The 27782-nt window shown below is 37.5% G+C and overlaps 1 protein-coding gene across 3 annotated transcripts in view; it reads left to right on the forward strand.

Moving 5' to 3' along the window:
* The first annotated feature begins 2380 nt into the window (after positions 1-2380).
* MHX (magnesium/proton exchanger) overlaps positions 2381-27782 on the forward strand; it is a 94822-nt gene continuing 69420 nt past the window's right edge. Inside the window, exons 1-3 of one of the 3 annotated variants that reach the window (XM_089996352.1) lie at positions 2381-2442; positions 2628-2794; positions 24315-24794. In XM_089996352.1, coding sequence (XP_089852478.1) covers positions 24440-24794 — 355 coding nt within the window. In that variant the 5' untranslated portion in view covers positions 2381-2442; positions 2628-2794; positions 24315-24439. Of the gene's footprint in view, positions 2443-2594; positions 2795-24314; positions 24795-27782 lie in introns of those variants that run through there. The other 2 variants (XM_089996354.1, XM_089996353.1) reach the window with 2 other exon arrangements.

Here is a 27782-nt window from a genome sequence, read left to right on the forward strand (position 1 = left end):
ACTTTTGACATAGCCAACTTTGACTTTTTGTTTTTGGTTTTGCTTTGGTCTGTTTGAAGGTATTTAAAATGCATTTATATGGTGTTTATAAGGTTTTGTGATTATTGTGCAATTTTGGGGTCCTTAGCCATTGGTTAAAGATGGGTGATAGTTCATAGTGATTTTCATCCAATTTTTTAAATATTAGATTTATGACCTTTTAATTTCATTTATCACCTCAAATGTATTGGCTTTCTTAAAGTTTATAAATACTTTTTATTTTCGTATTTTTGAATTATCATATTTTTTTTATTCTCAAGCTTTTTTTTTATTCTTTTGATTATGTTTGGTTGCAAGTTAGCTAGTAGGAAAGGTCACCTAATTAATCTTGTGAAACAGTGACACTTTTGAGGTTCAAACTTAGTTATTTCTTGGTAATTTAGTTTGAACAAACTCAGTTCTTATATTTGGAAATCCTAAAGTATGGTGATTGAAGTTATAAAAATAGCGATTTTAAAAAACGTGCCTCTAAGATTAGGATCTTGGTTTTTAACAAACTTAATTTTTGCCACTGTAACTGCCTTTGATTTCCTCTAGTACCATCCTCCCAAACGCTGCCTTAAATGGGCCCTTTTTTTTTTCATATCCTATCCTTTGATGCTTTAGATGAACGACACATAATGTTGGAAAAAATGAATGGCTCATACGGTATTTGGGATGTCATTCATTGCTATGAACAGCATTTGGGGATTATCGTCAAAGCATGCTTTGACCTGATATATGCTCATTTAAAATTATATGACTTTTCACCTCCATCACATGAGATGCCACCAAACATACCTAATTATTGATAATTTGATAGGGTATTATTACCATTTGACTAGATTTAGCTGAGATTTAGCGTAAGTTAGTGGTCATCTATACGAGCAAGTCTTTGTTTGTCAGTCTTTAAAAAAAACAAATAAAAAATCAGAAACATGAGGCACATTTTTGGGTTTAAAAACGAAAGGTCGGCCCTTAACGAAATTTTCCAAAAATAAAATAACCAATCTAGGGATACATTGCGGGCTGTCACCGGATCCAGTTTGTATCGGGTACCCAAACTCGAATTCCCAGGTATGGGCATGGAAGGTGCTGACCTCAATAATATCTCGGTAACCTGATTTAAACAATACAGGGTTTGGGTCATGATTTTTGTCGGATACCCGATTCAACATTTATTTTTTTATTGCCGGGTACCTGAACCGACTATATATATATATATATATATATATATTAATAAAAATAATTTTTAAATTATGTGGGTCTGCGATTTAGCGTCTACTTTCGTGACTCAACAAAACCTGAACCCGATTATTAGTTATATGGGCCCGACCCGACCCGACCCGACCCATTGACAGCCACGATTAGGCATGCAACGCATGTCTTGGAATTATCGCCTGCGGAAAAGAAATCAGACCCCCTCAAGGGAAAATTTACATAAAAAGTATGTCATCCTTTGACAAAAGACACAGAAGACGGGTTTCATCCGTCCAGCTGAAGCATCTGGATGGCTAGAATCAGTCCACATAAAGGTGAAATGTAGACCAATTATAGCCCTTGATTGGGCTGCTAGGGTTGAACGTAAGATGAAACCTATTCTACGTGGAAAGTATGGTATCCTAAAAATACTTTTTTAGTGTGCCACTGCGCCTGATCACCCTCCATCTTGTAATTAGGGCTTGTCAGTTTGAGGCCAATAAAATAATGGAGGGGTGGTCAGGTGTAGCGGGCACAATGAAAGTGTGTAATCACATTGCACCCTTTTATTCCTACTCATTTTTCCAACAAGAGCCTTAGGATCTGGTGCAATCACATGGCACAACATTCATTTGTGCATTAATTCTTTGGGTCAAACAAGTTTATCCGTAGACTATCGGACGCTCAACGAGATTACAGTAAAGAACAAGTATATGTTGTTTCACAGTGAGTACGTATCGCATCTATAAGTGTTGTTTGATCAATTTATGAGTTCAATTTGAATTCTTGAACATTGTGCCTTTGCCTCATTCGGCTGCGTGCTCGAGCACCGCTTGTTTTGTTGGCAGGTTGTTGGGCCTCTCAAATGACCTTCAATAGTTGCCTTTCATACATCGCTTTTGCTTTTTGGTGTCTTCTCTCAAAGCATCGTGTCATAATTGCTTCAGCATGCCGCTTTTGTCTTGCAGGATTGCCCAGTTCGCATCATAAGCATCGCACGGTCTTAGAAAAAGACCATGACACCGTTGGTCTCTTTGAGCCCCACATCTGACAGGCCTGGTCCCCAAGATGGAAGGTGATGAGATTTTTAATGCACAAATATTTGTCCAATTATATTGCACCTCATCTTTTCATTCTATTTTCCGTGGAAACTAAGTTCGACCAGATCTGGTATACTACTCTTATGATTTTTGGCTGTTTGGACACTACAGGGATCCAACTTTGGTATGTATTTAACTGACCTGGATCCTATTCGTTTGCATAACTTTAGGAGTCAAAAAATAGAAAGAAAGAAAGGCACGTTGTTCACGGGCCCTATAGGGATTATTTATTTATTGTTTTTCAAAAGATTTGGATTAAAGATTTGGATTATGTGTTCTGATTGTGAATCTGTGATATTTGAGCTCCAGCTTCCTCTCCCGGCGATGCTCGGCCGTTGCCCGGCGAGATTCCGGCGAAAGTAACCGCTGTGTGTCTCTCTGGGGTTCCGGAATTTTGAAATTTCGAGATCTTGGCAAGCCGGGATATTGAAAGTCGAGATTTTCTATAGCCAGACTCGATTCTGATGGGTAAAAAGGTGTGATTTTTAGAGCCTTTTGGCTCGTTATTCGTTGTAATTTCCTTCTTCGAAAAGTTATGCGTGATTTTTGTGAAGTTACCATGGTATCTTATTTGTAATCAATGTTGTAATGTTGATATTGATCCTTTCGTTCTTGCGGATTTCGTTTGAAGATGTAGAGAACGAGTTATTCATCTAAAGGGAATTCGATCAGAGTTTGAGACCATGATCATGATGTTTCATCTGATTTTTTTATGAGCATTGATGAACCGCAATTAGATCGGCGATTAAAGCTGACGAGATCGATGATCGATATGCCTTTTGCTTGTGCTTCAGTTATGTTCGATAGTTTCAGAAATGTTTCTGATGTTGATCATGTTTGCGTTTAGTATCGGCAGGATTTTAATTCACAGGTTATCGAGATCGAATTGTTCGATAATATTCCCTGCAAATTTCACCTTCTGATTTGGTTTCTTTTGTTGATCTCTCCTAGTCATTTATGCTTACATCTGTTTCCTTGAAACGTGCTTTATATCAATCTATTTAAAAATGTTGTTTGAACTTGTTAATTTTTAAAGATGAAAAAATTCACTTGATTCTTTCTGTTTATTTATTTTCAAAGTGTTTGATTAATCTGTTATCTTGTTTAACCTGTGATTTATCCTGGTTTCAGATGTTTAAATCTGAACGAACCTGCTTCACATTTTAATCTGTTTAAACCATAGTTTGCATTAAGTGAAAGTGTTACTTAAAACATCGTACATTGAGATCGGCCTTCTAGTGTTTATAAGCCAAAGACAAGGTCAAGTGAGCCATTGATCCTAGTACTATTTGTTTGATGTGGCTTCCAAATCTGGGGTTCATACATTATATATAAGCTTAAAGGTAATTTATAAGAGTGTCAACTGCTCAAATCTTAAAATTTTGATTGCACTGAAGGGCTTATTAGATGTCTTTTTCGAGGAACACATGTTGTGCTTGGCTTCTTAAATGAAAATGTCCATTTATTTCACGAGGAGCCATAGCTTTAGCATGGCCTGCTACATAGTGAAATTAATGCATAACCTTGTTGACATGAAACAGAGCGGACACAACATGAAAATATGACAAATATGGTGGTCAGCGTACCCATGGATTTATCCATCATCTTTAAATAATCTTAAGCTTTAAATTTTCTTTATTGCTGCTTGTCTTTGTATAATTTGTTAGCTGCATGACTTTATTTGTATTTCTTATTTTAAGATGTACTTGTGGGAGTGGAAGTGAATTTGAATATGAATATTGGACATCCTACTTGACCTAGGCGATCTATTCTATGTTTTATTATGTTTTTCTTTTGTTTCCTGGTGTTAAATTTCATAATCTCAAAGAATAAATTTTAATCTGATAAATACTGGACAACATCCTAATAAGTCACAGAATAAATAGGAAATTGGTGATAGCCTGTTTAACCCATCATCACAAAGGTCAAACTTGAAAACTGCTAGCCCACATTTTCCCACTATTATTTCTTAAACACTCCAGGCTTGAGTCTGACCGAGCCTGCAAAAGGCCCAATACCATAGTACATTTGTTAAGCCATACTCATGTCTTCCCAACTCATTCACACTACTTCCTTCAAGGAAATGTCCACGTATTTTGTATTCAACAAATACACAAATTTATTGTGTATGCATATGTGCATGTCTGTGTATGGAGCTTTTTTTCACTATACCCAAGCTTGTATAAATGGTAGCATGACATGATGGAAATTCTATGTCTACATACCACTGCCTTTCTTTTATTGTGTTGTAGTTGTGCCTGTAGGTTATACTTTTAGAGGAGAAACTCAGTCATTGACTATACCAGTAGTTGTATGTCTGTACATGTTTGTCCATTCGCCTTATTAACAAGTGAGAATGGTTACTCCCTTTGTTTACTTTCTCTCAAAGTATATTGGAGGAGTTTTAGAGGTAGTGAGTAAACAGGAACCTTGACATATTTTTTGAGATGATGGGCCAAATTCTGCACAGATCTGAAGCAGCATTTCATGAAAGGAATTTGGACAAGGAGTAAATACTAGCAACTTGGAGTGGTGATGAAAATTGAGAGTTGAGACAAAGTGTGTGGGGCCACTAAGTGTTAACTTTAGAGGAATGTAGAGAGAAAGAGACTAACACTCCATGTTGGGTCTTCATGATGATGAAATGAGTTTAGAAGCATTACTTCTGTAATTTAATTATTTTACTTATCTATTGGAACCTATTGATACTTGCTTTTTCCATTTTTTCTCATTACATTCAACCACAATTACCATCTCTATGTAATGAAATGAGGGATCACAAGTGGTATCCCTAAACACACAATAACTGTTAAAAGTTGTAATCTCATATGTAAATATCATATCATATGTAATCTTTTATTTGTTTTCTAGTTTAGTTACATTAGGACAACTAGTTAGTTTTATTTTTTTGGTTTTTGGACTAGTGTAAGCTTATGCTTTTTGACCAAGTCAAAAAGCAAAAAGCAAATAACTTTGGACATCCTTTAGACTTTTGCTTTTTGACTAAGTCAAAAAGCAAAAGCATGTAAGAGTTGTTGGACCCTCCAACGGCTCTTTCTAGCCCCTTCCTTTCATGTATAAATATGGGGTCATACCCCATGCATTATGTATTCTTTTTGGAGTGGGTTTTCCCCACATGAGTGATATAGTTATCCTCTTTTCCTTCTTGGTGTATATACTCTTGAGTATTTTTTGTGGTTCTTGTGAGTATATTGAATGAACTCTTGTGTTCATTAAGAGATCCTTTGTGAGCTTGTCTTCGGAGTTGCTTTTGAAGTTCTATTTCCTTACATGGTATCAGAACTGTCAAAACGTGAAGATCTCCACATTCACCTACGCAGGAAAGAAGAGAACGAAAATTGAAGAAGAGGAGGCTGCAAAACACAATAAAAAATTAAAGAGGGTAGTTTAGTCGTGTTTTTTCAACGTGTTTTTTCATTGTATTAGAGATTGATTATATAACTAATACATAATTTTAGGGTACTAAACTACCCTCTAATAAAATACATAATTATATCAGACTTTCATCATTTGGATCTGGATCCAATCCAATACAGAAATCGGGTCTGGTCATGCACAGACCCGACTTGGGTTCAAGAACCTGAAACGACTTCTTTTCAGCCTCCCTCAAGTTGTGCATGGTCTTGGACCATGAACAACTTGCCTTTTAGAAACCAGAATCTGTCCTTTGTTAGTCCTTTGGTGAATATATCTGCAACTTGCTCCTCAGTTCTCACAAACATAGGCTCAATCTCCTTTTCTTCAACCTTTTTCCTGACGAAATGTTGATCTATCTCAATATGCTTTGCTCAACTATGATAGATGGGGTTAAAGGACATATTGATGGCACTTTGATTATCACACAACAAAAGTGATCGAATAATCGGTTCTCCCATCTCTGTTAGGAGATGTCTTATTCACATAGTTTCAGCAGTGGCAGCAGCCATCGATCTATATTCAGCCTTTGTACTTGACCTAACATTTGCCTTTTGCTTTCTGCTACTCTAAGAGACCATGTTCGATCCAATGAAACAACAATAACCAGACCGTCGTTCAACTGAGTCACCCGCCCAATCAACATCAACATAGATAATGATTTCATGGCACCTTTATTTAATTCACTTTTCTTGTACACCAACCCATCACCAATTGTACCCTTTAGATAACGAAGTATTCACTTAACTGCCTCCATGTGCGATGTATGAGGTTCATGCATAAACTGAGATACTTGATTTACCGAATAGACTATGTCGGGTCTAGTGAAGGTCATATATTGTAACATGCCCACGATGCTACGATATCTAGTGGGATCTTCATATAAATCCCCTTCTTTAGAACTCAATTTTTGATGGATGATGCTTGGAGTTGCCAATGACTTACATGTAATGAAGTGCTAATCGAGAGAGGCAAGAACTCCAAGAGCAAGCACGGAAGCACGCACAAACACAAGAGGCCACACAATAAACCACAAAAGGTGGTCAAGCACACAAAGAAGAAAAAAATATATTTCATTCACTAAATGCTTCACAAGAAGCTTGAGAGATACATGGGGCCATGCCCCTTATTTATACACAGCAAGGGACCCAAGGAGGGGCTCCCATAGGGACGTTGGAGCCCCTCCAACGGTCATATTTATGACCGTTGGAGGGGGGTCCAACGTCTCTATGTGGGACCCCCTTTAACAATAAAAAGAAATAAATAAAAAAACAGAAAAAGGAAAAAGAATAAGAAAGGAAAAAGAAAAGGAAGCATATCTAGGATATGCGTGTACATGTGAAATGACATAAATACCCCTATCGGGTATTACAATATAAATATATATATTTATATATATAGATAGACATATAGACATATATATGTCAATATATATGTGTATATGTCATAATCTAAATATATAAATATATATATATATATATATATATATATATATATACAACATATTTTAACACCCCCCGTCAAACACACGGGGAAATCACCGAGAGTTTGCTAAGGAGAAATAAGAAGCGAGGCGATGGCAAGGCTTTGGTGAAGAAATCCGCCAGCTGATATTTAGTAGGAACATATGGGAGTTGAATGGTGCCCCGTAAGAACTCATCACGAACATAATGACAGTCCATCTCACTGTGCTTTGTTCGTTCATGAAAGGTGTGATTGCTAGCAATATAGATAGAGCTCTTGTTGTCGCAACACAACTTTGAAGGAGTTGAGAAGGAGACACCCATATCCTTAAGCAAGCGTCTTAACCATACAATCTCAGTTGTGGTAGTGGCCATCGCACGATATTCTGCTTCGGTAGACGAGAGAGAGACTTTATGCTGCTTCTTATACCTCCATGAGATAAGTGAATCACCAAGAAACACACAATAACCTGTGGTAGAAATACGATCATCGGGGTTACCCCCCCAATCGGAGTCAGTATACACAAGTAAAGTAAGAGGTGAAGAAGAGGATAAGAATACTCCCTTAGTTATGAAATTTTTCAAGTATCTGATAATCCTCATTACTGTTGCCATATGAATAGTAGAGGGAGCAGTCTGAAATTGGCTTGCACTATGAACTGCATGAGAAATGTCGGGCCTGGTGATAGATAAATACGTTAGAGATCCAATCAGTTGATGGTAAGGCGTGGGATCTGCTAAAGGAGTGCCATCACTGGCTCTCATCTTGGCATTGATGACTTCTGGAGTCTCCACCCTTTTGTCATCTGTCAGCCCAGACCTAGCAATAATGTCAGAGGCAAGCTTCATCTGAGATAGGACATACCCCTTGGGGGAGTATGCAACTTCAATACCTAAAAAATACCTTAGAAAACCCAGGTCAGACATATCAAAAATTTTCTTAAGAATATTTTTAATAAGGTCAATACCTTTCTTATCATTACCTGTGATAATCATATCATCAACATATAGCAATAAGATAGTTATGTATTCATTAGAGGATTTAACAAACAAAGCAGTAGCGGTGTAACATGAAGAAAAGCCATTATCAAGCACTACTTTGCTAAAAAGATCATACCAAGCTTTTGGTGCTTGTTTAAGACCATAGAGAGCTTTATTCAACTTTAGAATATTTCCTTTCCCAATTTCAAGACCCGGCGGAGGATCCATAAGAACTTCTTCACACAGATTTCCATTTAGGAACGCGTTTTTAACATCAAGTTGATATATCGGCCATTGCTTAATGGAAGCTAGAGCAATTAAGGTTCGTACACTAGTCATCCTAGCTACAGGAGCAAAGGTTTCTTCATAATCAATCCCATATTCTTGGGCGTAGCCTTTTGCAACCAAGCGAGCTTTGTATCTTTCTAGGGATCCGTCACATTTGGTTTTGACTTTATATACCCATCTACACCCAATTGTTTTTTTTCCTAGTGGTTGAGGAATAATGCTCCAGGTTTGGGCTTTATTAAGAGCCTCTAACTCAATTTTCATAGCTTCAATCCAATGTGGATGATTTTTAGCTTCCTTAAATGGCGAAGGTTCATGGTATGAATGTATTAACATAAGGCAAGACCTATAATTCGGAGAAAAGGATTCATAAGACAAATTTTTGTGGTGGCCTACTAGTACGAGAAGATCTCCTAGGTGGATTGTCGTCAATAGATTCTTCTAAGGAGAAGTCTTGAGAGTATCTGTCAATAGCAGGTTGATGTTCATTTCCTAACCGCCGGGTATATACATTTATATCATTTAGACTTTCATTTTGGGAACCATTATCTTGTTGTGAGATATCATTATAGTGTAAGATGCCATCACAAGTAGTATCACAAATAATTGCCTCAGGGGGTTCAAGTCTAGGAGCTAAGTCAAATAGAAACGAATAATCAATGTCTTCCCTAGATGTGTGGATATCGAAACCATTTTGTTCTTCAACGAAGTTCACATTTCTTGACACATACAATTTATTATTTCGAATATCATAGCATCTATAGCCTTTTTGATTCTCACCATAGCCAATGAATACACATTCAAGAGCTTTAGGAGACAATTTATCTTGTCCTTGACTAAGTACAAAGCATTTGCATCCAAAGATTCTTAGTCTATTAAAATCTGGAGTAATTTGAAATAGTTTTTCAAAAGGTGAAATATTTTTTAAAGAGGAGGAAGGCATACGATTTATAAGATATGTTGTGGTAAGAAGGGCTTCGGCCCAAAAGTTTTTGGGAACTTTTTTTGACACAAGAAGAGTTCTTGTGGTTTCAATTAAATGTCTATGTTTCCTTTCCGCAAGACCATTTTGTTGCGGAGTTTTAGGACAAGAACGTTGGTGCACAATTCCATTTATTTTAAAGTAATTTTGAAAATCTTTAGACATGTACTCTCCTCCCGAGTCTGATCTAAATATGGCTATATTGTTTTGAAATTGGTTTTGAATAAGAACATGAAATTCTTTAAAATTAGTGAAGACATCGGATTTATTTTTAATAATGTAAACCCAAGTATATCTAGTAAAATCATCAATAAAAGAGACATAGTAAGAATAACCTCCTTTGGACATAACGGGTGCCGGCCCCCATACATCGGAATGCACAAGTTCAAAAGGTCTTTTTGACACAAAATTACTATGTGAATATGGAAGAGAGTGAATCTTTCCAAGAATGCAATCATTACATGTAAATGTATTTGTATTACAAATTTTTTCCAAAAATGGAAAGAGATTTAACTTGGAAATACTAGGATGTCCAAGCCTCTTATGCCAAGTCTCAATATCTTTAGTTTGGACATGATTACAAAATGATTTGGATGGCAAAGACAAAAAATCCATATAGTAAAGATCCCCTCTTCTACGGCCTTGCCCAATCCGCTTTCCGGACCGGAGATCCTGCACATAGCAATGAGTAGGTGAAAAGGAGACATTACACTCAAAATCGGTAATTTGAGACACGGAAAAAAGATTTAGGTTAAGTTTTGGAATAATACGGATTTTGGGAACAAAAAATTCTTTATTTTGGTCATAGATTTTCTCAAGATTTCCAATGCCTTCAACACCCAAGGATGTTCCATCGGCAGTGGAGACATATGATTTAAATTTATTGAGACTTGGTTTTGACAAAAGTGATGCATTTGGGGTCATATGAAATGAGGCACCCGAGTCAAGAATCCAAGAGGTCATACCTGGAAAAGAGGAGATGGCGGCGCCGGACGTGGAGGGTGAAGACGATGATGAAGAGTTCATCTTTATGAATTGTTGGAGAGTTTCAGTTAGATGAGCGATAGACTCCTTTATGTCTCCATCCTTCTTTGAATCTTCATTGGCGCTTGGAGGAGTTTCACCAACGGAAGCCACCTTCTTCTTGAACTTGGGGCAATCCGGACGAATATGGCCCGGTTCATTACAATTATGACAAACGATTTTCCTTCCTCCACCACCATTATTCTTCCAAAAATGTGGTGGTTTATAAGTTCTTACATTGTTGCCGGGTCTAGACACGGCATGAACTTCATCAACATCTCGTTTTAAAGCCAAACGAGTTTCTTCTTGACATAAATCGGCTAAAATATCACTTAGAGGAGTAGAGGCCCTATGAAGAAGGGATCCTCTAAGTTGTTCAAATTCGGGGCGAAGCCCATGAATAAATTGAAAGAACTTTTCTTTTTCCATTTGCTCTTGCCTCATGGCAATAGCACTACCTTCCCATTGAGGTTCGAGAAGGACAAGTTCATCCCATAGAGAGGATAGGGCACTATAGTAGTCCCTAATACTCATATCACCTTGCTTGGTAGCCCTTACCTTCTCTTGAAGAAAAAAGTGTCTAGCAAGGTCTCTTTGAGTGTACATGCCTTTCATAAAAGACCAAGCTTCATTAGCCTTCTTGAATTTGGCAAGATTTGCACAAATCTTCAATTCGACATTGTTCATGAACCATGCTAATATTTTAGCATGCTCACTTTCCCAATCTTCTATTTTAGAAGAATAGTCAAGGATAGCCTTCTCCTTTTCTTCTTCATTTAATGCTTTTTCCTCATCACCTTCAAATTTAGTCAACTTCAATTGTGGTTCCGGAACGGTTCCACATACATAACCCCAAAGTTTCTTACCTTTGAGATTGTTCTCCATTGCGGCTGCCCACATGCGATAATTGGTTCCATCCAATTTGAATGAGAGATCGATTTTTGCATCCTTGTTTGCCATTTGTAGAAGAAGACTATGAAGGCAAGAAAGAGAAGGATATTGCTTGTCAAAAGAGGATCCGATGAAGCTTTTTCAACCAAGGCTTTGATACCATGTAATGAAGTGCTAATCGAGAGAGGCAAGAACTCCAAGAGCAAGCACGGAAGCACGCACAAACACAAGAGGCCACTAGAGGGCACACAATAAACCACAAAAGGTGGTCAAGCACACAAAGAAGAAAAAAATATATTTCATTCACTAAATGCTTCACAAGAAGCTTGAGAGATACATGGGGCCATGCCCCTTATTTATACACAGCAAGGGACCCAAGGAGGGGCTCCCATAGGGACGTTGGAGCCCCTCCAACGGTCATATTTATGACCGTTGGAGGGGGGTCCAACGTCTCTATGTGGGATCCCCTTTAACAATAAAAAGAAATAAATAAAAAAACAGAAAAAGGAAAAAGAATAAGAAAGGAAAAAGAAAAGGAAGCATATCTAGGATATGCGTGTACATGTGAAATGACATAAATACCCCTATCGGGTATTACAATATAAATATATATATTTATATATATAGATAGACATATAGACATATATATGTCAATATATATATGTGTATATGTCATAATCTAAATATATAAATATATATATATACAACATATTTTAACATTACAATCTTTCATGCCTGCCCTACTAAGAATATCCATCGTGTATTTGTGTTGAGTAAGAGTAAGTGCATCACACGTTTTATCAACTTCCACCCCAATAAAATATCGCAGATCACTAAGATCTTTCATTTTGAATCTATGATTTAATAGCTTCTTTACTTCCTCAATATGGCTTCTGTAGTTCCCTGTGATAATAATATCATCGATGTATATTAATAGATGAGTGGTCACATCTCGTTCATTGTAGATGAATAATGAGTGATCTAGAAGAGACCGAGAGAAACCGTGCTTCTGTATTTTCAATGAAAAACTCTCGAACCAGGACCGAGAAGCTTGTTTTAATCCATAGAGAGCTCTTTTCAACTTGCATACATAGTGATTGGTATCTTGTTCTGCATACCCGGTGGGTTTTTCCATATAGACTTCCTCTTTTAGGTCCCCATGTAAAAAAGCATTTTTTACATCTAACTGGCTCAACGTCCATCCATGTTCAATGGCTAGATCCAACACAATATGAATGGTTCCCATCTTAACAACAGGACTGAAAGTTTCATCAAAATCTTGTCCTTGTTCTTGTGTGAATCCTTTGGCTACAAGTCTAGCTTTATACCTTTCAATGCTTCCATCTGGTTTATATTTTATCTTGTACACCCATCTTGACCCAACTACATTTCTATCTAGTGGTCTAGGCACAACTTTTCATGTACCACATTCATGTAAAGCTTCCATTTCTTCATTCATTACTTCGATCCATCTTCTAGAGTTTGCAGCTTGATAAAATGTGAGAGGCTCATCCTCTTTATTTATGGATGTTAGGAACAGTTGGAAATCCAATGAATTTTTTTTATATCTTACCCACCTGTCAAGCGGATGTCGGGTCCGGGTGGATCTTCTTATGTCCAACATCTGTGGAGCAGAAGTAGAAGGACCAAGATCATTATCACAAGAAATGGATGAGGGCACTTGCTCTTTCTCTCGCCGGGTGTATACAACACCCTTATATCTTACTGGCTCCAAGTTTTGTTTAATAACCTCTTCTGGTTGGGATACATTTGATGACTCCTGACATATCTCCTTCTTGCTGCAATTTGTAGGACAATCTTCTCTAGCATTGGAGAAGAGTTCTGAATTTAACCATGGATCGTACACCTCAACACTGGGACTTGAACTAGCAATATAAAAACTTGGATTAACGGGCTGATCGTCAAAGTTCATCTCGTTAAAAACGACATTCCTCGATATTTTGACGTGTTTGCTCAATGGATCATAACACCTATACCCCTTATAGTCTTCAGCATATCTCACAAACCTGCACTTCAATGCTTTATCCTGAAACTTATTTCTCAATAAGTTGTCAACGTGAACATAGCAAACACATCCAAACACACGTAATTCATGATAATCAGGGTGTATTCCAAATAGAGAGAAAAATGGTGACTTATTTTCTAAAATGGTCATGGGCAATCGATTTATCAGATGGACTATGGAGTGGAAAGCTTCTGTCCATAGAGTGATAGGTAAATTAGTCCCGTGCATCATGCTCATTGCACTCTCAACAATATGTTGATGCTTTCTCTCTGCAATTCCATTTTGTTGAGGTGTATGTGGGCAAGACACCCTTCTCTTTATTCCATTATGTTGAAGGAAACTAACAAAATCACTGGAAGAGAACTCACCTTCTCCATCACATTGGAAATTGAGAATATTGGTAGAGAAATGGTTTTTGACAAATGAATGAAAATTTTGAAACAATCCAAAAACTTCTGATTTCTGCTTCATGAAGAATATTCAAGTATAACGTGAATAACTATCAATAAAAATGAGGTAATATCTGCTATCAGAAACAGAAGCAATTGGGGCAGGGCCCGAGACATCAGAACATATGATCTTAAAAGGCCTTAAAGCTCTCTTATTAATTGAATTGAAAGACAAAACATGACTCTTACATAAATGACAACTGGGACACTTTATTTCACTGGCTTCTGAACCCAGACTGGACTTAAGAATGAAATTGTTCGAAACAAGTTTTTCAATAAAATGACGACCACAATGACCCAAACGACTATGCCAAAGGGTTGACTTATTACATTTAGAGATGACAAACACATATTTAGAAGGAACAAAAGATGAATGTTGATGAGGCTTCAAGGGTGAATCAACAGAAGGAACAGAGAAGGAGGGATCTTCTTGGAAGATATACATGTTGACTTGTCTCTTTCCCTCAGCGAATGTCTCCCTCGTGCGAAGATCCTTGACATAAACAGAAGAGGGAGTAAATTCAACTGAGGCATTAACATCATTAACAAGTTTTGAGACAGAAACAATGTTCTTCTGGATATTAGGTGCATGAATAACATTTGAAAGATTAAGAGGAGACTTGGGCATGGGTATACTGACATTTCCAATATGTGAGATGGAGTGATGAGAACCATCTCCTGTGACTATGCTACTCTTACCGACATAAGGAGTAAGATTCAAGAGTTTACCCGCATCACCTGGGACGTATGTCGCTGCTCCAGAATCGACGTACCAAATGCCTTTATCATTTTGTTTCATATTTAAGCCTGTTAAGGCTGTCAATAGCAACTCTTTTACTTCTCTATCCTTCTTAGCCTCTGTTTGTGAAGTTTTTCCCTTATTTTGAGGGTTGAACCAACAATTTGCCTTAATATGCCTTTTCTTATTACATAGGAAACGGGTAGGAATAGGCCTTTGTACCTGTATATTGGGCGTTGGAAGTATACCACGACCACCAAAGACATTTCTCCCTTGTCCTCCCTTTCCTTGAAAAGAATTTCCTCCTCTGCCTCTACCATAAGTCAGTCCCGTGGCCAGCACATCTTGAGTTTCTGAATGAACATGGGTGTCCTCAGAGAACCCTTTGAGGGTCATTTCATACTGTAGTAGCTTTGCACGAAGATCTTCAAATTTTGGAAGCTCTGAAAGACACAACAAAGATGTCACCAGAACATGATAGTCCGGCCCCAATCCACTCAAGGTCTGCTGCACTTTGTTTTTATCACTGACGAGACATCCCACAATAGCCAGTTGATCTGTAATGCCTTTCATTTTATTCAGGTACTCCATAATATACATCGAATCTTTCTTCAACATTTGAAATTCTCGCTTGAGAGACACAATTCTTGCTTCAGAGATCTGCGAATGTCTGAACTAACTTGTCCCACAACTCTTTGGTTAAATAATCATCGGGAATGGCAACAAGAACTTTCTGTGAGAGTGTTGAGGTGATGTATGCCACTAATGCTTGATCTCTTTTCATCCAAGCAACATAATTTGGATTTTTGAGAAGAACAATGGATTATGCCCCTTTATCGTCCGTCTTTTCCTACGAGGTGAATTCTGGAGGGGTTGAGACTGATCCATTCAGATGACCGGAGAGATCCTGACTCCTTATAAAAGGAACAATCTGCCTTTTCCAAGTCAAGAAGTTGGAATTATTCAACTTTTCAGAGACCAATTGGCTAAGAAAGTTAGAAGAAAGACCTGACTGTGGGAAGGGTGAGTCCATTTTCAAAGATAGTGGAAAAGAAGAGAAAGAAAGAAAAAGGAAAAGGAAAACTCTGAATCAAACAAAAAATTCAGTCACTTGAATATCCTGCCTTTTTTTTAGGCAGATGTATTATATTCGGGTATGATCAGAAAAGTAACTGACTAAACAGTTTTCAAAACAAGACCTGAATATAAAAAATGAATCAATACCAATGTGAAAACGTGAAACAGGATCTTGCAAACTGAGGCAGCACAATATTGATCTTAGAGTGTATAGTATTCAGACTTAAATAGTTCAATAATGAATATCAAACGCAGAACTGGTTCCAGATTTGATAAATCATGAAACAGGGGTATTAATAATTCGAAAAACAGGAAATACCACAAGCATTAATCTTAACGACTGAATATGCAGATCGAGGTATCCAAAAACCCATAAAAGAGTATCACCTCTGGGATTAGTTAACTGATTATAAGAGAATCAGATCTGAAGAAGATAAGGACACATTGACGTCAAAACGAGAAGAGAAGAAGATAAACAGAAAAGGGGAGACGTTAAGGTTCTTACCCGAACCGAAACAGAAAAGAAAAAGAAGAGGACGCATGTTGAAAGGGTTTTTACCAGAGTTACCGGAAGCGCGCTTCCCCGAAGCACAAAACGTTGCGCTTTCGAAACGGGTGGGGAAGCGTCCCCCTTTTTTGGGAAGCACACTTCCCTTTTATGGGAAGCACGCTTCCCCCTCGCTTCCCCATTTTTTTTGCTTCCCCCTCGCTTCCGGTTTGCTTCCTAGGTCACTTCCGAGACAGTTCATAATTTTCTTCTAAGTGGTCCCACGCTTCCCCGCTTCCTAAAATTTTGAAAGTGCCTCGCTTCCCGCTCCTGTTTTCTTGACTGGTAACTCTGGTTTTTACCAAATCCAAAAGGAAAAGAAATGAGGAAGGAGATGTACCCAGAAATCGGGTTCTTACCAGGACTGAAATAGAATAGAGAGAGAAAGGGAAGAAGATGCACGCAGGGATCGGGTTGGATAGAGATATTTTTCCTGACTTGAAGAACTCAGATTATCTCCTTGGGCATTCTTTCTGGAAAGCAATCTCAGGCCCAACTTTCAACATTGCTCTGATACTATGTCAAAACGTGAAGATCTCCACATTCACCTGTGCAAGAAAGAAGAGAACAAAAATTGAAGAAGAGGCTGCAAAACGCGTCAAATGGTTCCAACGTGTTTTTTATTGTATTAGAGATTGATTATATAACTAATACATAATTTTAGGGTACTAAACTACTCTCTAATAAAATACATAATTACAACAGACTTTTATCATTTGGATCTGGATCCGATCCAATACAGAAATCGGGTCTGGTCATGCACAGACCCGACTTGGGTTCAAGAACCTGAAACGACTTCTTTTCAAGAACTTGGTTGAAGCAAGTTATTTCGGTGCATTGGGAAGCATGCCACACAAGTTTCTTGCAAGAAAGTGATCTTCCTTGAAGGGGTGATCGTGTGGAAGCGTAAAAAGCTTGGAGAAGTATTTTTTTACTCACTCTTGTGGTAGAGTATCCTTTCACTTTTTTTCTCTTTCTACTCTTACTTCACCAAAAATTGTAAAATGGATGACAATGATAATGTCACCATTAAGCCCATCAAACTAAATGATTTCAACTATGTCATATGGGCTTCAATCATGAAGCATCTTATATGGGGCAAGGGTTTATGGGGATTAGTAGATGGAACCGATAAGGAACCTACTCTAATTCTTACAAAAGATGAAGGAGAAAAGGAAATACCTCTCACGAAGGTAGAAATAGTTAAGGCCATATCTACATACGAGAAAAGTGGAAAGAATGGCGTATGGGACATGCCAAGATTATGTCTTGGCTTATTTCGAGTGTTGATATAAAGAAATGCTCAAGTTTAGCAAAATTTGAACATATAAATGAAGCATGAGACTATCTTAAGAGAATGTATTCTTTTAAAGATATTGCACATGTGTGTAACCTTCAAAATAAAGTAAGAAATATGGTTTAAGGGGACAAGAGTATTAGAGAGTATTATAATGGCTTGTCGGAATTATGGGAAGAATTAGCTCTTCTTGAACCAAAGTGACATTGTCCACATGATATTGAACTCCGCCAAAACCAAATCAATGTGGAGCATTTCTTTCAGTTTATTAGTGGATTGAGACCGGAATTTGAATCCACTAAGTCTATTCTTTTTCATCGTGGAAAAGTACCATTAATTGAAGATACAATAGAGGAATTGAGTATGGAAGAAAATAGACTAAAATGTAGAATTGCTAAAAGCGATGATGACTCAGTTCTAGCCGTTTTGAAACTTGAAAACTTCGTAAGGACTTATAGACCTAACTACGGTAGAAGAAATGATGATTTTGAGAGAAAGAAAATCATTTGCTACTATTGTCGTGAACCTGGACATATGAAAATTCACTATCCAAAATTAAAAAGGCCCTATGAGAAGAAAGTAGCATCTGTCGGACCACCACAAGAATCGAGTGAAACTTCCATTGAAGTATGTCTCTCACTCAATTGGTGGAAGCACTTGGACCTCTACTCAAAGGAGCATCTTCATCTATGGGAGTTGCAACCTCCTTCGTGAGCACCTCCGATCCAGGTAAAACTCTATGACTTCTTGATTCAGGTGCTTCTTTCCACATGACTCCAAATATTAATATATTATCTGAATGTCATAAATCAAAATAATCAAATGTTTTTACTGCCGATGGAACATCACTAGAAATTGAAGCAATAGGGAATTTTGAAAAGGTTTCTCAAAATTCAAAAGGATTTCATGTTCCATAAATTAGATATATTCCCAAATTAAATCTCAATCTCTTGTTTGTTTCTCAACTATGTGACCGTGGATATAATGTTTCCTTCTCTTCTCGTGATTGTCGAGTGCAGGATCGTCAGTCAAAGAAGCTGATTGGGGAAGGCCATAAAGAAGGAAGCCTATCCTACATGGATTTTTTGAAAATTCCCAAAAATACAGGGTTTTACAGTTTGAAGGAGAGCTCCACTCTTGATTCATGCTTCATGACAAAAAAAAGATAGGTAAAGACAAAGAGAAGGCAACACACTTTTGTCACGATCTTCAATCACCACTGTAATGCCCCAAAATTTTAACCCAAAATTTGAAGACTTTTTTTTTTTTTATAACAGCGGAAACAAGAAATAATATAGGGTTAAGCATTTCGAGACATTACGGTGGAGAGAAAACCCAAGCGATTCCTGGAACAATAAATCCAAAAACCTTGATCCGATGCCTCATCCCGTAGCCGCTTATAAACCACATCCTTTACCTGGAAAATAGTAAATTGATTGAAATTAGACTACCACGTCTAAGTAGGAATTACTATAAATTTGGCAAATATACTAAGTAACAAGTATGCAAAGGATTTGTTTAATTACGGACAATAAAGCATAGCAATCGAATATGAACATTACTAAACTACTGCACATTGTTGATTTAAGTTTCTAGCTAGAGTATATGAACACTACCAAGACCAAATCAACCATTGCAGGAGTACAGAATTCATTTCATGATAAGGTAATATCATTTACAGCATTTAAATATATCATGGCCACCGATTCCATTGAATGCTTAAAAGTAAGTGAAGCAGACTATGCAACAACTATAACAGACATATACATAAGCAAGTAAAGCAGATTGTGCAACAGCAGCAACATGCATATCAATCATGTAATAACCACAATATGAATTCAATTATCTCATATCTACACCTTTCAGTATTTCATTTTATCACAAGCTTAGAACATGCTGGAAGAGTATAAACATGTCTCCCTAGTAACTCCAATCACTGTGATACTCAAAATATTCTAATTGATGTTTATCTTTTCTTATCCCGCGGGTACACACGGGCCAAGGCAACCATCACAGAAGAGAACATTCGGGGGTATATTATTCAAAGTTGTTTTATTAACCCAAACATTCTAACTGTGACTGAAATCCCAAGGGAGCGGCCAGTGACCGAGAGAATCTCCCAAAGGCCAAACCAAAACAGGATGCATCCCTAACTTCTGCAGAAGAACAAAGATCTACCACCTAGGACATATTGGTAGTCCGGGTCCCCCCCCAACTCCGAGGACTGGGGACCAACGAGTCACTTTAGCTCGAAACAATTAAACACGTCCCCGGAGTTTTGTACCACCTACCCTCTCTAAGGTAAGCCCGAATCTGAGTGGGTTAATCTTTTCATTTAATAAATTTCCCGAAGTACAGGGCATTTCCCCAACTTCCTTCTACTACCACAGCAGTAGAATTCCCAACCTTAGTCATTTTACCAAGGGGTATAGAACAGTTCCCATCCTTTGTCATATTGATTGCATAACCCACTCAAAGTGCTCCGGTGCCTTTAAACCAGTCGAGCAACAAGAATTAAATTTAAGTTCTTATCAGTATTATGATCATTATTCTAAATGCTTTGGTACTTTTAAACCAATCGGACACAAATGCCCCGATATCTTTCAACCAGTCAGGCTCACAGAAATTAACCTTTAATTTTCTCACCAATGTTATTGACATTGAGTACACGTTCATTAACCGAAGTACCTGCATTAGGTACCCAATCCATATTGCCCAATTAGGCATGATTCCCAAACTCCCTATCATTCATTTTGAATTCTTAGTGGACAAGGGAAAGCAATTCACATAACTTTACATGCAACAAACAATTTCAATAAATGACATTTCATTAATATGTCTCATAGCTCTTCTACAGAAAGCAGTCAAAACTCAGACATTTCCATATTTGAATGTCAACAGTTTATATGAAAAAAAATTCAGATAAAACCAAATTGCACATACACCCATTTCTATATCAAGTTACAATTCGATTTATTACTAAAGTGTAAAACATAGTGTTTCACAAATAGGTCACATCACATATATCCAACTACAAGTAGAAAGCCCACCTACAATCTCATAACGAATTACAATTCTTAATGGCAATTAAAAACACTGTTTTTTTTTTCAGGTATCTAATATCGCCCACCTTTAGCTACCAGGGTAGCGCGCATATACAGCCAGCAAAAGGGTCGGCGGCTGTTGGGCTCTCAAAGTTTGTGCCGAAGACTATATTAAAGACTTGTTTTATTCACAGTTAGGATCACCATAGAAATACATGTTTACATCTGTGGGTGTGCGACGATAGGTGCAGCAAAATGTGTCAGAAACTGAGTGTGTGCGACTGCAGAATACAAACCTGGACATATATATCGGCTGGACACGTGAGATGCTTAACACTCCCAACATTAAGTAAATGAATCTTGTAATGGATATCTAACATGTTCTTCACCAGTAAGACAGAGGTGTTCCTTCGTACAGGAATTAATATTACAACCAAAATTTGACATTTATACACGGATTACCGAATATCCATCGTGGTGACTCAGATGAAGTTTCATATGTCCAAGGGTGCCTTGTCAGTTCAGTTCAGACCTCTCAACTGACACATCCAAAGTAAAATATACCTACTTGACTAGTAAACTATTACTCAAACTTATATTGAAGTCTGTGACGAAAGTTAATATATGCATCTAACAGAAATTCTTGGCAGAATTACAAAGTAAATTTTCACTTTATGTTTACTATCTTCAGCCCACTTCCATCAAATGCTCAACGCCACTTCTATACAGGTTATATGTTGACAAGAAGTGCAGAGCTTAAGTTCAAAGTATAATTTCTGAGGCAACTCTCACAGATACTACTAAAACATAAGAATCTTTCCAACCTAACAGTTTATGCTTACACACTTGAAACAAATCTAACTGTGTACATACTCCACTGATTTATGATATTGCATATCGCTTTAAAGAAAATTACAACTAAACAATTTAGTCTCAACATAACACATGTTCAAGAAAACGAAACTCATATACGACATGCTACAAGTAAAATCGGTAACCAGCAATACAACGTTCGATATCAATTAACATGGTAAAAATGCATTATTTTTCTTTTTGAAGTTCATAATAGAAGAGAAAATTATCAAATACAAATCAACTCTTCTCCCACTGCGCCTCTTACAATATATGTACCCTTAAATATATATAAATATATACACGATTCAAAAAAAATCCCAGATCTGGATTTAAAACATGTTCTCAACAGGCCCCTTTCGCAGTAAAACGCTTTATGCTTAATGTTCCACATGAAATACCCAAGGCATAACTGTCAAACCCGTGTTCACTCTGCCTGATCCCATGTTGATCAGTCATACAAAGGGGTATTGACCGATTTGCCTTACACGAAAAGGCCCGTAGTTGCAATCCACACGAAAACCCCTCCAAAACTTTAAAATCTTTTCGATTTGGGTGTATTACAAACCATCGCAACTTGAAACAAAATACATCCTCAACAATCGTAATAAACCCTACCCTAAATCCCAAATTTTTGATTTGGGAATTCACGGCAAACCCAAAACCCCAATTTTGTTTTCGAGTTAGGAGTTACGGCAAATCCAAAACATACTTGAAAACTCAGTAGATATGTGAAATCACAGTAAAACCTACCTTGTTTGCTGATTTCCCCTCTCGTTCTGCCGTGAATCCGGGTGCAGCCGAACTCCTGCTCACCGACGAATGTGAGAATGGAATGGGACGAGAGGAGGGTCGTCGTTGGGTGGTGCTGCCGGAAAAAGGAGAAGTGAAGGTGGCGGCGATGTTACCCGAGCTCGAACAAGAGAGAATGTTGCAGGGAGGTCGCTGGCGGCGACAACGATGACGAGAGAGGAAGGGTGCGGGAGGTAGAGAGGAGCGAGAGAGGGATGGAAGTGGAGTCCAGGGTCCCTCTTTAGTAGGAGGGTGGCCTCCCGAAAATGGAGGAGGCCGATACTCTCGCCCCCGGCGGCTGCTCTCCGGCCCACCCCCTCCCCATGCGATATCTGTTAGGGTTCACACTGAACCCTAACTTTCCTTTTTTTTTTTTTTATCGGGCAACCCATATCGGGTTGCCTTTTTCTTTTTCTTTTTTTTTTTCAATATGCAGGGTGCGGGCCTGGGTCCAAATCCGAGACCCGAGATCCAACCGCGTGTTGGATCCGTGTCCTTCAAGCGATGTGGATCCGTGACAACTTTACGGAGTGGATCCGAAGGTCAGATCCAAATAGATCCAACTATGGATCCACGCGATATGTTTATTTATTTATATATATATATATACTATTATACGTATATATATGGTTCCTTTATGGATCCTTATTCGACTTATCCGGATCTGTTCGTGGATCTGGATCTCTTTCCTAGGCAGTAAAGTATTATATTCTTAATACATTTGGTTTATTCTTCAATACGATCTTGTGGGTCTTTCATAGGTTAATATAGATCCATTTACGTTATCCAAAAATTGACATAAATTGATATGGATCCAAGATCCATTGTGCTTCGTCAATCCTTTTAATAAATTCGGATCCAGAAATCCAAAGTTTTGATCATACTCTGGTTTAGAACTATGGATCCAAATGAATTATTATGGATCCAGCTAAATGTACATTGATCTTTATGGTTTCAATACAAGGATCCAGATAAATATTGAAATTCTGATATCGAAGATCCAAATGCAATATTGTGGATCCGAACATCGCCTTAAGCTATACCAATTCCCACTAAAGTGTTGTAGAAATTTTCTCATAAAAAATCTGATTTACTTCAAGGATCCAAATAGGTTATCCAAGATCCAATTACGAATAAATAATTAAAACAATAAAATATTCGTGTATCACCTTAATGACTTAAAATCTAAATTTATTTATCTGATAAAAATTATGGGTATTACAACCACAAGCAAGACCTCTAAGATCAAGAGAATCGAATGGGCTCTGATATCATGTAATGAAAAGAGGGATCACAAGTGATATCCCTAAACACACAATAACAAGCCACTAATGAGCAAGATACATAAAGTCACAAGGCCACTAATGGGCAAAATACATAGTCACAAGATGTCTAGGCACAATAGCATAAGAGAACATAAAATAAATAATGTATTTTATTGATAAAATGCTCTTAAGAACCATACAAATAAGAGGGGACAAGGTCCCTTATTTGTTCAACAAAGGGGAGCTCAATAGAGCTGTTGGGAGCTCCATGGGTCACATTTATGACTGCTGGGGAGAATCCCAACAGTCCTATAGTATGGACAATTTAGTCCATGGTCAAAAAGTCAAAAAAGTAAAGATAGGAAAAGTAAAAAATAAAAAGAAAGAAAAGTCCCTAATGGCATGTGCTAAGTACATATGATAAGAAAGACAAAAATACCCCTGAGGGTTATGTTAATATACAACTATATACAACTATACATCATAATATACATGTATATAATAGCATACATGAATACTTAAATGCATACATTTTAACACTCTATTTGCGTCAATATACATTATATTCATCTGATTCTGCTAATTTTTTAAATTGCCTTGAAATAATTTTTTCTCTGTTCTTTGCATGAGAAATAAACCAGTTCTTCGTTTGATGATACCGAAAGTATAGATGAATGTTTTAACTCTTTCTTATTAACTGTAGTGAATTTGGTGTATTGAAGTGAAGAAATTTTTGGAATTCGTTCAGGTCAAATGGTCTACGTTGTCATAGCCTTCTTTATTTTCTGTATGTTTATTATTTGTATATGATTAACCATTATTTAAATTCATCTTTCTTTATTCAGGTTTCTATGTGTCAAAAGAGACACAGTTGTGCATACTGCATACAGAGGTACTATATGGCCTTGAGGAAGAAGGAACTGAACATGCCATAGAAAGCGCCAAAGATTTTCACTGCCCAACATTTTAAATGGGCAAGTTTGGGAGTTCATCAGTTGAAACTTGTGAAAGCTACCTTGTTTTTCGTGGAGAAACTGCCCTAGGAAATGGATTACGATCTTTTATATATCTTCTTGGACTGGCCTATTGTTTCATTGGTTTGTCAGCTATTACTGTCCGTTTCTTTCAATCAATGGAAAATATTGTTAAGCAAACAAAGTCAGTTGTTGTTATAGGCCCTTACTTCAAACTTGAGACTAAACAAGTAAAAATATGGAACTACACAATTGCTGACATTACATTGCTGGCCTTTGGCACAAGCTTTCCTCAGATATCTTTGGCTATAATAGATGCTATCCAAAACCTTGGAAGTAAATATGCTGGAGGTTGGTATCCATATTGTACTTTGTTATCTTAGTTGTTTAGCATGTCTCTTTTCCATTTTATTCATGATAATATGATACTTTAAAACCAGTTAGAGCAAAGAACTTATTTGTATTTTTGCTAAAATTCCTATTTCCGTATGCTAAGGTCATCGGTGAGCACATTTACATTTTTATTCATTCTTGGTGTACATGATGAAAATCATGGAAACAGAATTCGATTCTACTGATGTAGCAGCCTTTATTTTATTGTAGCTTCCACTTTTCCATAAAAACTACTAGATTTCTTTATAAGATGCTTTATAATTGAGAAGAACATTATTTACAAGATAAGAAAGTTACTTTCTGATTGTGGATTATCTCTAGATGGGGAAGAGATGATAGAAGGTACAACAGAAGAAAAGTTACTTTCTGATTGTGGATTATCTCTCGATGACAAGATATGATAAATGGAACTTCGTGATATGTTCTATAGATCCAGTTATTGACATTTAGCCTTTCCAAATGGAAAAATTGTACCTCCAGATGTTTCATTTACTTGTTGGTTTGAAGCGAAGACCTTTCGTTCAGATAGAGATGCTCTCAATTCTTCCAGTTGATGTTGTTTGAGGCAAGGTAATAACATAAAGTTGATTTAGTATGGAATCCCTAAGGAATAGAGATGAATGCTTTTTTTCTTTTTGGGAATTCCAATCCTGCCTCCTGCACACAGGTAATAGGGTCGTTTCTTTAGGTTGTCTTTGTGTTCACGCCTGCACCTTTTTTTACATGAACCATTAGACAACAGGTACATTTAGTATTGCCGTTGGGAAATGAGAGGGTATGATATGATTAAAAGAATACTCATAATGCAAACTGACATAGTTCAATGTGAATTTTATACAATGTATTCTAGTAGCATGTATAGTTTCCATGTACAATTATACATGCATGTGTGTGTGTGCATGTGCACGTGTGTATATATGCATCCATACAATTGTCCATATGTGTCCATAGGAACACATCTGCAAATGGGATTGGAAAGTTCAGTTCAAGATTCTTTGAAAAGGTGAAGGGAAATGTATCAAGTTCAATATTCCAATATAAAGGCATGATCTGGTATTAGAACATATGACAGAATCCTTGAAGTTTTGTTTGTGAAATGGTGGTCATTTCCTTGCCAATACAAAGAAAGTGGGTGGTTTGAGCTACACAAATTTAAGTTCAGGAATCTCTAGCCTCTTACTGGATTGAAAAGCGCCACATCAATAGGGCTTGTTGGTATGAGTTCCTTATCAAAAGCATGACAGCCAAATGGGAGAATGGCTGGACCGTGGAATTTCAGCTAGTCCATGGGTCTTGGATCACTTAGATGATAAAATTGTGAGAAAGGAGTCCTTGATCTCTACACAGACCTGTCACCGAGAGAGAGAGAGAGAGAGAGAGAGAGAGAGAGAGAGAGAGAGAGAGAGAGAGAGAGTCAGTCAATCGTGGCTGCGCCTTTCATTCTATTAATATGTTGAGTATATAAAACTAGGGTACAGAAATACCCCTTAATAACATGCTAATTTACATTATACATTGATTGGGTCTGGACCCGATCCAGTATATAAATCGGGTCGGGTCCGGCATATACATAATGACAACTTCTTTTCAGCCTCCCTCAAGTTGTGCATGGTGCTGAACAATGAACAACTTGCTTTTCAGAAACCAAAATCTGTCCTTTGTCAACCCTTTAGTGAGGATGTCAGCAACTTGTTCTTCAGTTGGCACATACATGGGCTCAATCTCTTTATCTTCAACCTTTTTTCTAATAAAATGTTGATCTATTTTAATATGTTTTGCTCGACTATGATGGATGAGATTGAAGGACATGTTGATGGCACTTTGATTGTTACACAGTAACAGTGACCAAGCAATCAGTTCTCCCATTTCTGTCAGGAGATGTCTTATCCATGTAGCCTCAGCCATGACAGCGACCATCGATCTGTATTCAGCCTCAGTGCTTGACCTAGCAACCGCCTTTTATTTTCTACTGCTCCAGGATACCAAGTTTGGTCCAATGAAGCTACAATAACCGGATACTGATCGTCGTTCATCTGGATCACCCGCCCAATCAACATCAGCATAAATGACGATCTCATGGCCCCCGCCTGGATCTAATTCTCTTTTCTTGTATACCGGCCCATCACCAACTGTACCCTTCAGGTAACGAAGTATACGTTTGACTGCCTCCTATGTGACATACGAGGTTCATGCATAAACTGGGATACCTGATTAACCAAATATACTATATCAGGTCTAGTAAAAGTCAGGTATTGCAACATGCCAACTAAGCTGCGATACTTAGTGGGATCTCCATATATATCCCCTTCCTTTGAACTCAGTTTCTGATGAATGACACTTGGAGTTGTTAACGACTTACAATCTGTCATGCCTGCTCTGCTGAGAATGTCCAACATGTATTTGTGTTGAGTAAGGGTGAGTGTATCACTTCTTTTATCAACTTCTACCCCAAGAAAATGTTGCAGCTCTCCCAAATCTTTCATCTTAAATCTCTGATTTAATAACTTCTTCACCCGCTCAATGTGGCTTTTACAGTTCCCTGTGATGATGATGTCATCTACATATATCAATAGAAGAGTAGTGACGCCTTGTTCATTGTGAATAAATAATGAGTGATCCAAAAGGGACCGAGAGAAGCCATGCCTTTGTATCTCTAAAGAAAAACTGTTGAACCAGGAACGTGAAGCTTGTTTCAAACCATAGAGTGCTCTCTTTAACTTGCATACATATTTTTTGGCGTCTCGTTTTGCATATCCAGTGGGTTGTTCCATGTAGACCTCCTCTTTTAAATCCCCGTGCAGAAATGCATTTTTTACATCCAGGTGGCTTAATGTCCATCCATGTTTAATGGCTAGACTCAACACAATGCGAATGATCTCCATTTTAACTACAGGACTAAAAGTTTCATCAAAGTCTTGGCCTTCCTCTTGTGTGAATCCCTTGGCT

This window comes from Nuphar pumila, chromosome 2, assembly GCF_984573655.1.
Source record: "Nuphar pumila chromosome 2, dmNupPumi1.hap1.1, whole genome shotgun sequence".
Lineage (NCBI taxonomy): Eukaryota > Viridiplantae > Streptophyta > Magnoliopsida > Nymphaeales > Nymphaeaceae > Nuphar > Nuphar pumila.